The sequence below is a fragment of the Ptychodera flava genome, chromosome 8, assembly GCF_041260155.1.
Source record: "Ptychodera flava strain L36383 chromosome 8, AS_Pfla_20210202, whole genome shotgun sequence".
NCBI lineage: Eukaryota > Metazoa > Hemichordata > Enteropneusta > Ptychoderidae > Ptychodera > Ptychodera flava.
In genome coordinates, this window is record NC_091935.1 from 28,246,531 (window position 1) to 28,263,389 (window position 16,859).

At 36.2% G+C, this 16,859-nt stretch overlaps 1 protein-coding gene across 10 annotated transcripts in view; it reads right to left on the minus strand.

The window, feature by feature from the left end:
- LOC139138947 (disabled homolog 1-like) overlaps nucleotides 1-16,859 on the minus strand; it is a 32,508-nt gene that overhangs the window by 7,396 nt on the left and 8,253 nt on the right. For 2 of the 10 annotated variants that reach the window (XM_070707579.1, XM_070707574.1), the window contains exons 2-11: nucleotides 10,564-10,637; nucleotides 8,017-8,137; nucleotides 7,259-7,282; nucleotides 6,046-6,179; nucleotides 4,337-4,426; nucleotides 3,281-3,412; nucleotides 2,255-2,482; nucleotides 1,630-1,734; nucleotides 749-811; nucleotides 105-272 (exon numbers count right to left, since the gene is read on the minus strand). In XM_070707579.1, the coding sequence (XP_070563680.1) occupies nucleotides 105-272; nucleotides 749-811; nucleotides 1,630-1,734; nucleotides 2,255-2,482; nucleotides 3,281-3,412; nucleotides 4,337-4,426; nucleotides 6,046-6,179; nucleotides 7,259-7,282; nucleotides 8,017-8,110 (1,038 nt within the window). In that variant the 5' untranslated portion in view covers nucleotides 8,111-8,137; nucleotides 10,564-10,637. The remainder of the gene's footprint in view (nucleotides 1-104; nucleotides 273-748; nucleotides 812-1,629; nucleotides 1,735-2,254; nucleotides 2,483-3,280; nucleotides 3,413-4,336; nucleotides 4,427-6,045; nucleotides 6,180-7,258; nucleotides 7,283-8,016; nucleotides 8,138-10,563; nucleotides 10,638-16,859) is intronic. The other 8 variants (XM_070707576.1, XM_070707581.1, XM_070707583.1 and 5 more) reach the window with 4 other exon arrangements.

Genomic DNA, 16,859 nt, shown 5'->3' on the forward strand with positions numbered 1-16,859 from the left:
AAACTCTTGATCTAACTTATCTGGGTCCATCTGCACTGCAGATAACAATACGGTTCCGACCAAAAGTTTGACACTTAAAGTTACTCTTTAAACAAACAACTTACTGATCCAGTTGAGAACAAATCATTACTGGTTGAAGTTGTAAGGCCAGTATTGAAGGGGTCCGCAGGCTCAAATGGATTTGGTGTCTTATTGCCAGAGGGTGACTCAATCGGTGAAGTGGTTCCACCGGTGAACGGATCTTCTCCAAATGCTTCCATGGCATCAATGCCCTGCACAAAACATGGCATTAAATTATTGTTGAGTCATTCTCATCATACAGAGATCAGAATCTATTCTGAGAAAAACACATTTCAGGAGATTAAAAATGTTTTAAGTCTCAAATATAATGTTCAAGCTCCGATATAAAAACATTTCCACTGTGTAAATTCAAGAGTATTGGGGTCACAGGAGACCATACCATGATGCAAATTAGTTCTACCGCATGAGAAATCCTGAAAAGGATGTCATGATGAGCAATACTCTGATACTTTGTCTCCAGCCTCTGCAATCTAAGAGATTTATCTTCAAAGAAAATTCTGTGCTCAATTAAGACACACTGTCACAGATAAACATTTAATCCTGAAATTGCACGCATGTTGCTAGGAACCATGATGGGATTGGATGTCTGTGTGTGTACACAGTTACCCATAGCTGTGTTAGTAAACAACTGCGACATCTCAATGCAAATAATCCCATCTTCACTTACCATCTGTATGTTTTTCAACTCATTTTCTAGGTCCACCAGATTACCACCTTCAGTCTTCTTTTCCTGATTGGTTACAATTCAATGATAAATATAAGCATAGCGGTCTAGTACAGTCTAAGATGTCTACTTTCTTGTGCACATCTCCAAATGAAGCTGTGGGGATCCATGTTACACAGAATGGCATCCCTAAATACACTGTCCTAAATCTTTGATAAGCATACATGTTGGAAACACATGATTTTTCTATTGACTGAAGGTCTGTTAGACTGTCAACAGTCTCTCATGCTGTCGTGTTTGTCTAGACTGACTGTGATTCAGATTGTGCTGTGGCCAGAGCTTAGTACACATTCTATTTCAGGTGAATATGACTGACATGAGCTTTGTACAGATTGGATTTCCTTTCACAGAATGCTGAATGAAAAGAACATTGCTCTGAATTTTTGCAGCTAACCTGTGCATTAAAGCCAAAACCAGCACAAGCACCTGTTGCCAGCCTAACTGTCTCTCACTAGACAAATGTTCTGTTGTTTTCTCTACTACATTGAAACATTCCTGTTTTCTGACGACTTGTAGAAACATCAAATATTGACTCTTTTGCTGGTTAAGTACTTTACTATCAGCGGACAAAGTGCAGTGTTTCGGCAAAGATTGTGTATCGTGCTTACATGATCTGGAAACTACCATAATATTTATGTTCTCCCCAACACAGTTATTTTAATCTGCAGCCAGAACACTTTACTGGAAACCATGTAATTACACGTATAAAACGGTGCTTAGCATTGATCTGCTTAAACTCTCACCTCTGACCTGTGACCTTACAGATTATGAACAAAAGATGGCAAAAAAAAACTGAGCTGAAATCTTTCTGCAAGTCCCCTCACCTCTTGTACTGGTGGTGGTGGTGGCTTTATCAATGAAGGGTCTTCATAGATATTAGCGACAGCATGTAAGCCGTTTTGTGCAAGTCGTGGTTCTGATGGTGGTACCTATTTAAGCACAATGACAATGACACCTACTAGACAACAGTGATTATACTTTTACTGTTACATCAAATAACCAACATTGTCTCCAGTGTTTTTTTTAAGCACATATAGCACATTATGCATGACTGTGTTTTGAAAACACCTTTGCAAAATACATCATTATCTTCAACACCCTCATTTAACGTGAAACTTCTTTATTACAACACACAGCTTATCAATGCATACTTTATTTTGTTCTCAAAAATCTATCAGTGACTTTTAACTCATGACGATATTGTGGTGAATAAATTGCTATGATCTTTTATGAAGCTACGTGATAATATTACTAAGAGGATGAAACAATAGTGTGAACAGTGTTGTTTTGTCGAATGTCAAGAATGTAAATTATGTAAATTACAGAAAATATTTGAAGCAAAACAGAAAAGAGAGATCATGCGGGGGTGGGGGAAGGGGAGGAAGGGGAGAAGGGGAGTAAAAATCTGAAAGTCAGGAATTCTGAAGGGTTATTCAGATGGATTCAGACCTGATAAGTGTGTTCACCAGTGGTGGGATCGGTTGAATCACTGCTTTCCGATGGGCCTACTTCATCATCGTACATTGGCTTCAAGTAAAGTACAGTGGGGCTTTCAACTTCTTCTTGTTCTTGTTCATGTTCTTGGGTTTGCATCTTCTTGGCTTCTTCCATTTCTTTGCTTTTCAATTGAAAGACTGCCTGGAACAGGTCTTTCAGTGTGAGTACTACATGCTCAGCCTGAAAGGGAATAAACAAATGTAAAACGCAACCCAATCCTTACTATGTTTCATATGGTCAGTGTGTGTGTGTGTGTGTGTGTGTGTGTGTGTGTGTGTGTGTGTATATATATATATATATATATATATATATATATATATATATATATATATATATCTTTTCTACTAAACGGAGCCACTCTATTAATCAAGGAAAACATCAATTAGGTGACCTTTACGTACTTGATGTAATACTGACATATAACAAGCTTCAAGGTAGGTGTCATTGGTCATATTAAACTGAGAAAGAGAAAGTCTCTAATTTACATATTTTTTTCATGATTTAAATGAGCATTAAAGTGGCATTTTTTACACATCTGACGTTCAAGCAAAGAGTCCATATTTTATCTTGAATTTATGGGCACATCATGATCATGCAAAATTGAGAAAAGATGGTTACAAGGCATCCTCCAAGAATCTGACCTCTTATGAGTTTCCCATTTGAACAGATGTGATGAAAAAATGCTGTAACACTAATTGATACCATTCTAGGGAGTCTGCAAGAAGCAATGCAAATGCTACTACACTTTATCATATCATACCCTCACTGCCTTTAGAAATCAGTACCCCCTAGCTCAGATTACAAGAGTGCCCACTCACAAACTTTATATATTCAGATCTTGAAATTGAACGGGCGATTAAAATGCAAACTTCTCTAAAAAATCATTAGTTTTTTTTTATTTTGTGAAGTCCATGTCCATGGATACTGATGTTCCAGCTCATCTGCATTTCCCGATGAACTTTCTGGCTAAACACTTACCGCTTTTTCTGTTTTTATTGCAAAGAATCTATGATTTCCCTCAACCCCGAAGACATAGCCAAATGCTCTGTTGTCTGATGGATCCCTTGATATGAATGAAATCTGATGGACTGCGTGTGAGTGTAACATGATCTGAAGAGAGAAGAAAGGTCAAAGGTCACACCAGTGGGCACAGTAATGAACGGTATAGTTACATATGTACTTTGTACTGCAGAAACAGTACCACATTATATACTATATCATTGGGTCTGTTGAAAGTAATGGTGTGCCGAGAGCTTAGGAGAAGGAGAAATTTTATTACTACTGACTCATTCATTTCATACTAAGTACAATATTAAATATTAAAGTACAGATCATGAGTTTTGATAAACTACCAAATCACTGATCTTGATAAACTTGAACATGGTTGGTTCAATTCAAATTTATGCAATACTGCAGGGGAAGAACCTGTATTTTTTCTATCAATAGTGGACGTTTCTTTTGTTGGTGACACTTGACACCATTAAAATCTTCACGATTAATTTCCACTGTTTTGTAAAATTGAATTTTCCATTTCCTGTTTGTTGAGATGCAATGGTACATAAATTCACAACAATATCTTCAAAATGGTTTAACACTCCCTCTATTGACATAGATGTGCATTTCATGATGGCAAACATGAAATGAAACGACTGAAAGTGATCAATTGGGTGAGAATCCAAACATCCATATGACAGTGTATTGCTTTTATATTGTTTGTACCATATTTATAATTGCTATACATTTTGATTCATTTTAACCCAGTGGAATAAGTTAACCAGACTCTCTATATACTAAGATGATATGCAAATTTATTTGATCTGTGTGAATAAAATTACTCCAAGATGTTAACATCAGAAAGGGACTTCCTCTTCAAAACTATCCCAGAGCAATGAGTCGATAAAAAAGTTATAATGGTACATTTCTACCTTTCATTTGTGCCACATTTCATTTCGAAAAATCCATTTTCACAAACCAAAGAAGTAAAGTGTGTTTGATTAGTTAAATATAAAAGTGAAATGTTGGCTGTTTACTCACCCCAGATCTTTCATCAATAATTTTAATACCAGAGAGTGTTATGCTAAGTGTAATCCTCTGTTTGTGTTCACCAGAACTCTTTGCTTGTGCCTGATTTTGAGGAAGAAATAAAATATTACGTCATTCGGCATTGAAGTCTTTCAAAAGTTAAAAGTAAAAACATTTGCATTTTATAATAGCCTGACTACAAAAAGGGCAAAATACCTTGATTTGAAATAGCTAAATTTCTGTCAAGAGCACGGTCCATCCACAAGAGGTTTCTTTCACAACAGGAATGTAATGAAATTAATTGCTTTTATTCACTATCATAAACTGCTTATGTAAGTTTCACACAGCATGGATTGGAGTCTATACAAGACTACCATGGACTGTAAAGTCTCTTCTGTCATCCATTGCAAAATGTGTCCGTATTTGCCAAATACTTTCTCAGTCATAGACTTCAAAATTACAGCAGGCAATAAGCCTTTGTATACAAAATGATATTAATTTGTGACATTTATAAAGTTTACTTGCGACAAATGAAGACAGGGCAACCACTTAAAGAACTTACGTTGCACAAGCTTCTTAACTAAAAGTCACAGCAATGTGACCTTCCAGTTTAAAACCCTATGTATGTATGATAATATGATCTGGAAAAACTTATTGCATACAGGAAAATATATAATGGAAATCTAAGAGTTTATAATGAGTGGTATTTCAAGAGATTGTATAACTTGTATTTTCTGTGATTTGGACCATTCCTACAACAAATATAAGTAGCACTCTTTTGACCGGAATTCACCACGTTTAGAATTTCTTGACATTTGACGGAAACTTTAGTCACTTTTTTAAGTATGTCATGGAGAACGAGTATATCACACCTAGTTTAGTGAGTCTACCTGCATAATGTCACAGGAATGCAAAAATTATTTTTGGCAGTCTATTATGTCATCATCCTGCTGCTGGTTATTTCCGTCAGCAGTTTCCTACAGACTCATCCTTGCTCATAAACATGAATAAGTTCCTACTGTGATATCAGAATAACTGACCTTTAAAGGTACACAGTCACCCGTAATCTAACTATGCCCATATATGGTCAAAGGAGCGTTCCTTGGTATTCAAAATGCCCATGTGAGGGCGCTGTTTTTAAAAAGCGGCCACCCGCTTAAAATCTGTGATTGGTTAGATTTTCTCTTTCCATGGTAACCGTGGCAAAATTGGAACAGGTGACAGTATACCTTTAAGGTAGAATGTGCCTCAGGGACAGATATTCTGACTCTCAAATTTTTACGATTCTTTTCAGATCTACCACTTGTGGGGGCTCATTTCAAAATTTTCACTATCTTAGTTTTTCAAAAATTTGAAAATTTTACTTGACCATACATTGCAGACTTAACACAGGGATGACAGCAATGTTGAATTTCAAATTTCAGTAAATGTCAGGAAATTTTTTCTCTACTAAGTTTGCACTGACACCTCCACCCCCCCCCACCCCCTCCCGAAACACACACACCCCATTCCATTATTATTTTTGATTTGGTAAGAGACTGGTTGAAAGTTTTATTAAGGAATTTCTGAGCAGAAATGTAAGTCTTTCACTTTCAAGTGCCAAACAAAATCTGTAATGTCAGCATAAGTGACCTTTGACCTGAGAATAGAGACTATTGTGATTTCACCAGACTGACCTTTGATCTGTGCATTGTAACACCTGTCATGTCAGAATAACTAACCTTTAACCTGTGCATGGATTCTTGACACATTCTGTCTCCTCTGGCTTCAGAGACACTTTCTATGCCAATCAACTTGGCTTTGAAGAGGACACCTTCTCCTTTGAATCTCTGCTGTCGCAGATAGTCTCGTTGCTCTGAACAAAACAACAACAGTTGAAGCCTGGATAACGTACTCTGGATAGAACTTTTATGCGACACACATCTTGGACAAATATAATAACGATTTCCTATACAAAAGTTTACATGGAAACTACTTTGGAAATTGGAACTTTGGAAGTTGGCTAATGTGTTTTTGTTGTTTACAGTGGGTTTGTTTGTTTTTTTAATTTTTTTCTCTTTATAAATCAAAAGTTCAGAGCTACGTTTTCTGAAAAAATTTTAACATTCAAATATTTAATAAAGCAATATATGGCAATCACATAAGTGAGTGGACAAAACAATAAGACAATGAGATGAAATATGATGCTCTTGAAAATCATAAAGTGACTTTAAGATGAAATGTTTCTGCAAAACATGCCCACACTGAAATGTCAATGATGAATAATGGACACGCATGAAAGTATTTGAATTTCTAGAAATACATGAATAATAAACTCTTCCTGGAATATACTTTAATATTCTCAATACATATAAGAACATTAAAAAGTAATCTTGAGCGGCTACTCAGAGAATATTGTCAAAATGTTAGCGAAAAATCATGCAGTTTCTGCGTAATTTTGGTGAAATGGCCGTAAAACATTAACACCGAGTTTATTCGTAAACTTCCCAGTTTGATCCTCTGTATTAAAATCTACTACCTCTGCTGGAACAGATCATAAAATATTTCAGATGGTGAGGAGGAACGATGACATGGGTGTGCAACAAAGTGAATGTCTTGCAATGCTCTGTACAGACTGAAAGATCCCTCGCTCAAGGACGCTCCCTATGCTCCCCTCCTCTTACGACTGGACGTGGTAAAAGAGGGGAGCGTAGAGAGCACCCTTCAGCGATGGATCTTCCGGTCTATTCTTTGTATATCATGAAGACAAATGGAGCTCTATGTTCATTGGATCAGTATTCTCCTTCAAAAGGCAATGCAATAAGTGTGTGAACAGCAGCAGCAATGGATTGTGGCGGCAGTATGTATAGATGGCTGACAAAATGCCCAGTGTGCAGGAAAAAAAGACGGCACTTGCAGAAAGAGTGGGGTAACGTCACTGACTTTGTATCTTACCTGGAGTGAGCATAGTCAGGCTTGCTGCAAGGACATGCAAAGAACATCAATGCTTGGGTGTTAGTTCAATACTTTAAAAATTGAAGCGACAACAGTTAAGCAGCAAAACATAACTTTCCAAAAAAGGAAAAAAGCCAACCTAAAGCCAGCAGTATTTGCAATAAGCATATTAAAGAAAAAACATGTTGTGGAAGAACCATGCAGGTAAAGTAGATAATAAGCGCATAAAAACTGCAAAAATCACTGTTATAAATCTGCCTTTGGGGAAATATTCATTTGAACTTGACGGATCGAAGAGAATGACTTTCAAAAATCAAAAACAATTCCATGCAATTTTTATGGTCAGGAATTTGCGGAAAAATGTTCATCAGAAAGCCTAAACAATGAACATTATTTTTTCATTGTATTGAACAAAAAAATAATTCTCTTGTACTATACAAGCACAGTAGATTTCTTTTACCACAACACTGTACATAGGTGTTCTTTGTACTTTGATTCAACAGACTGCCAAAGGTCTGAGATTCATTCAACGTCATTTATTAATTAACGATGCTGTTGCACGTAGACTTTGCATGTATGTAAACACTGGACAACGAAACCCCCAAAGAGTCTAAAACCATGCCCTGGTCTGATTTTACACAGAATTAGCAAGATTAGCACAGTGGTTTCTGAAAACTTTCTCAGCTGATCTCAACTCCTGATAAACTACACATATACACCGTAATTATAAGCGTTAATGGCTCCCCTTTCAGACTAACCTTTCTTGGTTTTCTTGGACGACATCTTTTTGGCAGTCTTGTCGTCAGCAGGACTGTTCATAAGCTTGTTTTCTAACTGTTTAACATTCAACATCCAACATCAATTCAACTGGAAACCTGCCTGTTATGAGGGAGGAAACAACGAAAGACAAACATATAAATGATAAACTTGATAACAAATAGTGAAAACTCAAAAACATGATTGACTTTTAGCATAAGAAGGAGCCTTCACGTTTGATTTTTGATTTAGAAAGAATAACAATGACTATATCACAACTCAGGCTTTCATTTCGGTTTATCAACACATCAAGTTTAATTAAAACATACAACGACAGCTGATCTGACGTTTCAGCATCTCTACATCATGATGTCAAGTACACATACTCTACAAAGTCAAATATTTACTACGGGGCAGCCGCCACAGAACTCTTGAATCACAACTCAGCCAAAATATATTTGCTCCTACGTCAGACGGCAGATGGTACGTCCTGGCAGCATGGATCTCCATAATGGCAACAAAGACACTCAGACCCATCCTGTGATACATTATGTTTGTACAATCTGTGCCCAGCACTTAAATCCCGGATATAACTGACATGTCTATATTGTCCCCCACAGTAACATCAGATATCAGGATAATTATATAATATTACCTATATTTGTGAAACTAAAATGCATAGTTTTTGGAATACCCTGACAGAGATGACTGAATAGAAAACACTGTCAGAGAAGGCAACATGAAACTGGTATGGTATGAAGCATGTGACATGGAGTGACACTTGAGTTGAAAATATGCATCTGTGTGTTGAATACACAAGCCATGATCTGTGAACTGTGACTGTTGGGGATAAAAATCTGGCAATAAATGAGAAGTTTTATATTTGGTGGAAATTAAATTTAGTCTTGAAGGATGTCACGGTGGCTGCAATGGTTTGACAGCATGAAAATAATTATGCATTTGCAGCAGAGTCTGCACTAAGTATTCAAACTGTGGTTTTTCTTCGGTCTTATGCTCCGGATGTAACCATTTTTATTGGGGGGGATAAAACTATGCATAATGTATAGATATGGCAATGAATAGCATTCCTCTATCAGAACATTTCATTATTCATTACAAGTAAATTTCTTTCGAGAAATTCTGACCGGACATGGGTCTTCCTTTCATAATTTTACAGAAAGGGATCTTTTTCATTCCATTCTTGGAGCGTGTTCTAAATTTCTTTGACTATTGTGATCCCGTGAAGTATGCCATGCGGGTTTTGTTGTTCATCTGTACTGCTGGCCTTACAATTCCATTCACACAAACTGAATCAATCCTATAGACTAAATGTAGGCCAGTACCCGGCTAAAACAACATACATGTTTTGGGGGGTTTCTTTTCAGTTCAGGTTGAGATTTGATGGCAGTTTTGATATGCTTTGCACATACAAAAGCCTGAACAGATCCCATTCTAGATTTGCTCACAGCATATTCACTGGTTGGGCAAAAACTGCCGGGTTTTTTATAATTCGAGTTGAATTCTATAAATACAGAGTAATGGATCGATGCACAACTGTGCCAGAAAAAAGGTCACTAAGACACAGAGAATGACAATTCTGTTATCTCCTCCAAATGAGTGATTTTGAATGATAATTGTTATTATGGGATATTTGTCAACATTAGCATTTATGCTGACAGAAGAATATGAAAGAACATTCCACTCTCTTCTCCCAGCCTTTTGTTTTGTTTGGCATTACTGCAAATCAATTCACCACAGTGCTGCTGTTCATTCAGGTCGATGCTAATGCAATTATCTACCGGTATGGAATAATCAAGCACTGACGTGATGTGATGTGTGACTATTCTGCTGACATACATGTACACATGTAAGGTGGGCACCGTAAGTTTAGAACCTATGCCATGAAAAGCTACCCATGACATGAGAACTTGAAACAACATGTACTCGTAATCAGTGAACTTTAATGGTAATGGGTTACAAATGCGATGAACCCACTGACTTATGAAATTCACAACAAGGCAAAAGTGAATATAACAAAATGCATGCTACAATTGCTGTGGCAAATCAAAGCTATGTAGTAAATGCTAAGAAAATTGAGTTGACAAGAGCTGTACCTAGGAGGCAGTCACCGAGCTTATGCAGCTTGACACATACCTACCTGGTAGTAGGTGTGACCCAACATATCCACCCCCTTAATTACACTTTATACTGAAGGAAATAAAACCCACCAGATAGGTCACGGTGGTATCAAAAAAAGGTGGTTAAACAGTTTTCTTGGTGGATTAGGAGTGGAACTGACAGGTTAGAAATCATGTGAACATGCAAGGGTGACAAGAAAATGGCAAAGAAATTTGTTAAAAGTCGAAAACAGTCAACGAATGAGATGAGAAAGATAACATTAACAGATTAACATATCGGTCAGAAGTCTATTGAGTGAGACACCATTGGCAAGTCAGAAAAATACAAAGAAATAACGGGAAAAAAACCAATAGACAGAATAGTAAGGTGTTAGAAAGTTACAAAAAGAAAATAAAGCAAGTTTGACTTACATGCTGAAGCATGCAGAAAAGGCTGCACCACCTGTAGCTGGTGGAGAGACAGACAGTCAGGGAGAAAGAAACGCCTGCAAGGAAACGACCCTTGATCAGTTAAGTAGTCCCTAAAGCAAATCTCAAAAGTTGACTCCGCAACCCCTTAGGATGTTGGAAATTCAAACTCCTGAAGTTGTCATTGTTTGATAAGCATTTCAAGTGGGCCCTGTATTTATGACACAGTGTGCCATGAACTTCATTAAGAACTTGGTAAACACATGTAGTTTATCTACAATAGTGTGTTATTGCATGTACTTCCTTGGGGAAAACTATCCTGTCAGCAATATCAATACACAAATTCGGAGAACAGTTTATTTACAGAATTGAAATGAAAAGAAAATGCCTGCAATATAAAAACATCCTATCGATGAAGTCAATTTACAGTTAAATATACACATTAAGACAGCGTGAAATTTTTAAGGATTTTTCAGTCAAACTTACAGCACAATGCTGGTACACTGCGAAATTATCTCAAATACCATAGGTTTCAAACTGTCATAGCATAATACAGACATCTATCATCCCTTCTGCATTTGTCGATTAAATATGCTGTCATGGAAACCACTCAAGCATGCACGCACTCCTTGATAATGTTCTGTTAATTCAAGCCTAAGGGGTTGATGCTTGTATCATCTTCATTCTCACTTATCAGTGTGATTATCTTCCAGACCACTCACTTGATCATTTATACAGACAATTTACAAGAGCCATCTTCAACAAACAATGCTTTACAGTAAAAATCTGGATCAGACTTGTTTGTAATTTACGCCACAACATAATAACAAGCAGACCAGCTGATCAGTGTGGCAAACTTTGGAAGGGATGCCCAGAACTGTTGAACTTAGGTGAGATAGAGGTACCTCTCAGCTAATGTGTAACTAGAAATTGCTTTGATATCTTGATGTAACACTTTGTTGCACAAGTTAATGTGTGCTCTATTTTTAAGAGGCTATTAAAAAAAAATACAGAGTTGTTACTGTCGGCCTCCAAGCCTTACAGAATAGAAATTTTTTACAGCATGTCATTGTGACTATGACGAAAATAGAAGTTTACTATTATGATTTGCATCTCCTTTTCTGTATAATATTTGTACGTGGATGATAAGAGGGCCAATGATAAGCCACCAATCGATGAAATTGAACACAGTTTGCAATCTAGAGTTTGTTGTTGTCGTTTTTTTCTCTCATAGAATCTAATCAATGACTTTCCCAACAAATTGGCTCCACTATTGTGACTTGTCTTTCTGTCAAGACTTTTGGTATTTTTTATACATTTAGGAAACGAACATCAAATAAAGACCATTGGTAGAAAAAAAGGTCAAGGCAAAAATTATCTTCAAATTAACAGACATGTCTCAGTGTAACCTCATCAGAGATGCTGTGGTAAAATAGCATCTCTCACAGTGTTTTTGCTGAGGGCAGGAAGCAGGTGGGGTTCCCCAGTCATTTTACAGGGTTCCCCTTCATATATCAAGGCAATCGAATAAGGGGACAGCAGCAATGTTACCGGAGTTCCAAAATCATTTACCAATATTCATCAACCATAGCAGAAACACTGTCTCACAAATTACTTGCTATTCAAAATGAAAATAAAGATAGGATGTTGCCATGGTGATATCTAAGTAACGCTGTACCTGTTACAGGATAATTGTAGTTGTACCTTGTACTCTAACACATAATACCACTCACAGTGATTGGCAACAGAACTGTTCCACCTGCAACTTGCTGTTTTTTTCCCAGTCTGGTAAATTAAACTGACAGATTAATGTTCCGAGAGCAACTATTTTATCTTGAACTAAACTATTGGCAGTTGTAATCTTGTTCCAAGACAGTGTGATACCACACTTCATAACCAGTATGGCCCATGGAATTCAAATACAAATTCCCAAGTACTTTTGATTCTGTAAATGCCCTCTGGTGACCCATCCTTGGTCAGTTTCTGTTTTTAATCCACTTATATTTTCAAATATTGTACACATATGTAAATAGAGTAATGAATATTCATATGCACTAAGGAGTAAAGAAACACGCAAGCACTCATGCCTATGAAGGGTTGAATTCTACAAAATGAAGGTGTCTGACTGGAAGAGTTTGATAAACCTGCATATGCAAGCTGTGGAATAGGTCAAGATTGTGTTCTTTACTCAACCTTTATATTGCAATTTCATTTATACTGTAAATGAAAAGCCAAATTCTGCAAATGATGCCACATTATAGCGCGATAATGAGATATAGAAAACACACATGAATTGAGATTGTTACTAATCCATTGAGTTGTCTGATTGTTGTGCTATGCCCTAATGCACCTAGAATATTCAGGAAACCTGTCACTGTGGAAAGTTAATGATGACAGTTAAATACACACAACAAAATTCAATGACCTTTTCACATTGGTGACATTAAAGTTTTATTTTTCTGAGTATTGTTACTTCATCCACCAACCATTTCTTAATAGTATAGCCACTTTGGGGATCATAAATTGACAGAAAAATGTCTGAAAGTCTACCATACATATTGAACAGCTTAGTTAAATATTAAAATGAATTTTCATGTTGAAAACATTAAGATAGCAATCTGACACAAATGACTTAGCTAAATTGTCGTGTCCCTTTCAATCACCATTTTATTAATGTATTAATTGATCTTAAATTCATGTTATTTAAGCAATAACGTACCCTGAAAGCAAACTTTGCACCATGTACGAGACGAAGCTGAATACATTATTGCTATATTTTTTGGCAATGCCAGTGAATATATAGATGTAGAAAACATCTTGGGCTACAATGATGGATAATCAGATACATTATTAATAATAATCTGAGGGTATGACGTCACAAAATTCAATGGTATTGACAAAGCTATAATATAATAGTTTATACAGTAGAATAACAAGAAACTCATTTTTTGGAAGAATTTTAAACAGCACCAATTGATACGTAGTCTTCACATAGCAATGAGATGAGAAAGGCATTAAGCAAAATATTCATAGCTCTAGATACAGCCTATTTTAAGTATCCCGGTTTACAGAAATCCTAATCTTCCAGGTAAATATCATCCAATTTGCACTTGAACTACTGACTTCCATGGAATAACAGCAATATTTTTATTGGCACAGCATTGATATTAAATTTTTACTCAAGGATTTTCCGTAATTTAAAAGAGGGCAAAAGCTTTTCCACAAACATTAGTTGTTGGCAGGCTGCACATTTTTTTGGCACTGGTTTCGTCCATTACCAGACTCCAGACAGTCATCACAGAGATTGAAAAGGAAATGAAGCATGCAGCCAAGGCTGAAAGCCAGACTAATTCCCATACAATAACACAGTTAAAAATAAACTGCACATGCTCACTCACCATAATGAATATTTACATTGCATATCCAATCCTTCAAATAAAAATTACATATTTGGATGATCCTAACATCCCCCATTTAATCTGCAATGATACTTAAATCTAACCCATTTCAAAAGGCGATTCCTCTGTACATGTATAGCCACAGTTCAGACAGAAGTCACATGTCCTTTGCAGTTTGAAGGTTCTCTTACAGACTGTGCATATTTATAGGCCTGGTGTCTGTTTATAGTCAGCACATGAATGGCATCCAAAACAGCCCAGACACCTTGTGGACATTGAATAAGACTGAGAAAGCACAGGCAAAGGGCAAGAGGGAATTCATTTCGTTACACGACCACAAAACACGCCAAATTGTTCTGTCAATGAAAATCAATCAATCAAAAAAAACCTTATCCCAGGAAAAGTGTAACACCAGGATATCCCCTGATAAAGTTATAAATAACCTGCAAATGACTTCCACTTCCAAATAACCCACTGAGCTAATATAGAAATAAGATATTCCCTGGAAAAATTTACTTTTCTCTTACATAATGCTTTTCAAAACTAATGCATAATTTTTTACCATACCTCATACTCACACATCTAGAAAACAACACTTCTATAAGGAACAATACATGTCAATATCACTGATTCAATGATTTATAGATTTTCGTTATAGCATTACATCATAAATCTCCTATGAATCTTACAGTAGTAAGCGGATGACAGAGTGCCATTGGCTGTACTTAACACAAATATGTCAATTTGGAATTTATAGTTATGAGGACAGTCTCACTGTGAAGCAGACCAATATCTCTCTGGCTGATGGGTAAATTATAAAATGTCACATCATTCCAGATATTTGAAAATACCATGGTTATTGACAAGTACATTTTGTGTGTAACTTGGACAAATCTCCACAAGTCTTTACTTCTTTCAACTCTTCAAAGTTCAGAATGTAGAAAATAGCTGGCAGTCAGTAAAAACAACCGTCTGTCGGCTAAAATTTACTGGCTGTAAAAAAATTAGTCTGATAAAAAAATCAGAGACATTTTGTACACTTGTAACTGCCAATACTTTTACTTTTGACACCTTTAACCATTTTTTTCAACATCTCTCCATGACTTGTTTGTTTGTCTTTTCAAGGCAAAGATCCTTATTAAAGTCTTCAAGACAGTAGTGTTCCACAGGTTTGTGAATTCTGTTAACATCTGTGAATTGTTCAAACCCTAGAATTGAAAACAATGTCAGTCACCACAGCAAACAATCGTAATATTTTGAATGAGCATCATTTCATATTTTTGTATCTTTGTTTACTTGTTTATGAGTTAGATTATTTGTTTTGATCCAATAAGACACTGAACATCATGAATTAAGAAATAAACAACAGTGTTTAAAGGTATACAGTCACCTGTAATCTAAATATGCCCATATATGGTCAAAGGGGCGCTCCTTGGTATTCATAATGCCCATATGACGTTGCTGTTTTTAAAAAGCGGCCACCCACTTAAAATCTGTGATTGGTTAGATTTTCTCTTTCCATGGTAACTGTGGCAAAATTGGAACAGGTGACAGTATACCTTTAATGTCACTGATCTCACTCTGTAACTGGAGATGTCCAAAAATCAGTCCTTGAGACTATTCATTAGCATAATCTTACCTAGATACTGAATGATCAGTTCGATAACCAGTGTATTTACTCTGTTACAGGATCTATAAATCTTTTCAATGCAGTGCAACCAGATATCAGTAATCCAATAACATCATACAACAGTTTTTTATCATTCAACGTGATGCAAAACAGCTTTCTTTTTTCTGTTTGCACACTACTGCTGCTGCTCAAAGGTACTCTAACACAACAGTTATGTGATGATAGTATAATATTTGTACTGTAAGCCTTAGATTGTATCACTTTAGCCCCATTTCACTGCCAAGCTCCAGCTTCATTTCACTGCCAAATTTTGACACAACCTCACTGTTTTTTCGGTCAAAAGTTGAATTTATGGACAAATATGGAAATAGAAAGAGTTGATGAAAAGTAGGACAAATCTATGCAATCTACAATGATTTGTTTAATGATATATCTTGTCATTTACTTATAAGGGTCACTTTTTGTTCTTTTGACACAGATAAATTAATCAGAATATGGCTACATCTAGCTATGGATAGCAAATGTAGGACTTGAACTAATAGCAATATCGAAAAATACGTCTGTTGACAATTGTGCATCAACAAATTGCAAGCAGCGCAACACACATCACTCTTTTATGAAAAATATTGAATATTCATTTTGACACCTGATGTAATAAGCCAGGTCAAAGGTCATGATAGATACATGTAGTTTAAACCGGTACTGGCGGTAGCCATATGCAATATGCTGATATGGGACCACTGTTCATGCTGGAAGATAGAATGACCTTGTATGATGTCAGTCTATTACAATTTCAGTGATATAAAAGTCAATTCACTGGCAGTGGTTTGCATAATACTGGTACATACAGGATAGAGCTACTATAGCTGAGAACAGCAATTGGAGATTGTACATTACTATTCTTGGGACACAGGCCGTTGTCAACTGAGCTATGCCACCTGCTTAAGCCACGAAAATGGCTTAGTCTTATACAAAGTAAACATGTTGCTTATGCGAATCTATAAAATTGCTTAGTGGCTGAGATATGAAAGCTATTCAAAGACATGTTATATTATCCCAGTTGTAGAGAGCAAGTTATTCAAAATCAGTTATCCGTGATAAAAATGTAAATCATGCAATATAAATGCAGGACATTCTTCTTTGTTACCTCTATACCATTGTTTCAAATGCATGTTCTACAGATCCTTTTTTTCTATATGGACAGACTTACATGTAAGACAATATATTCACACATTTTTCGTATTTCCGGCTTTTTTAATTTTCCTCTATGG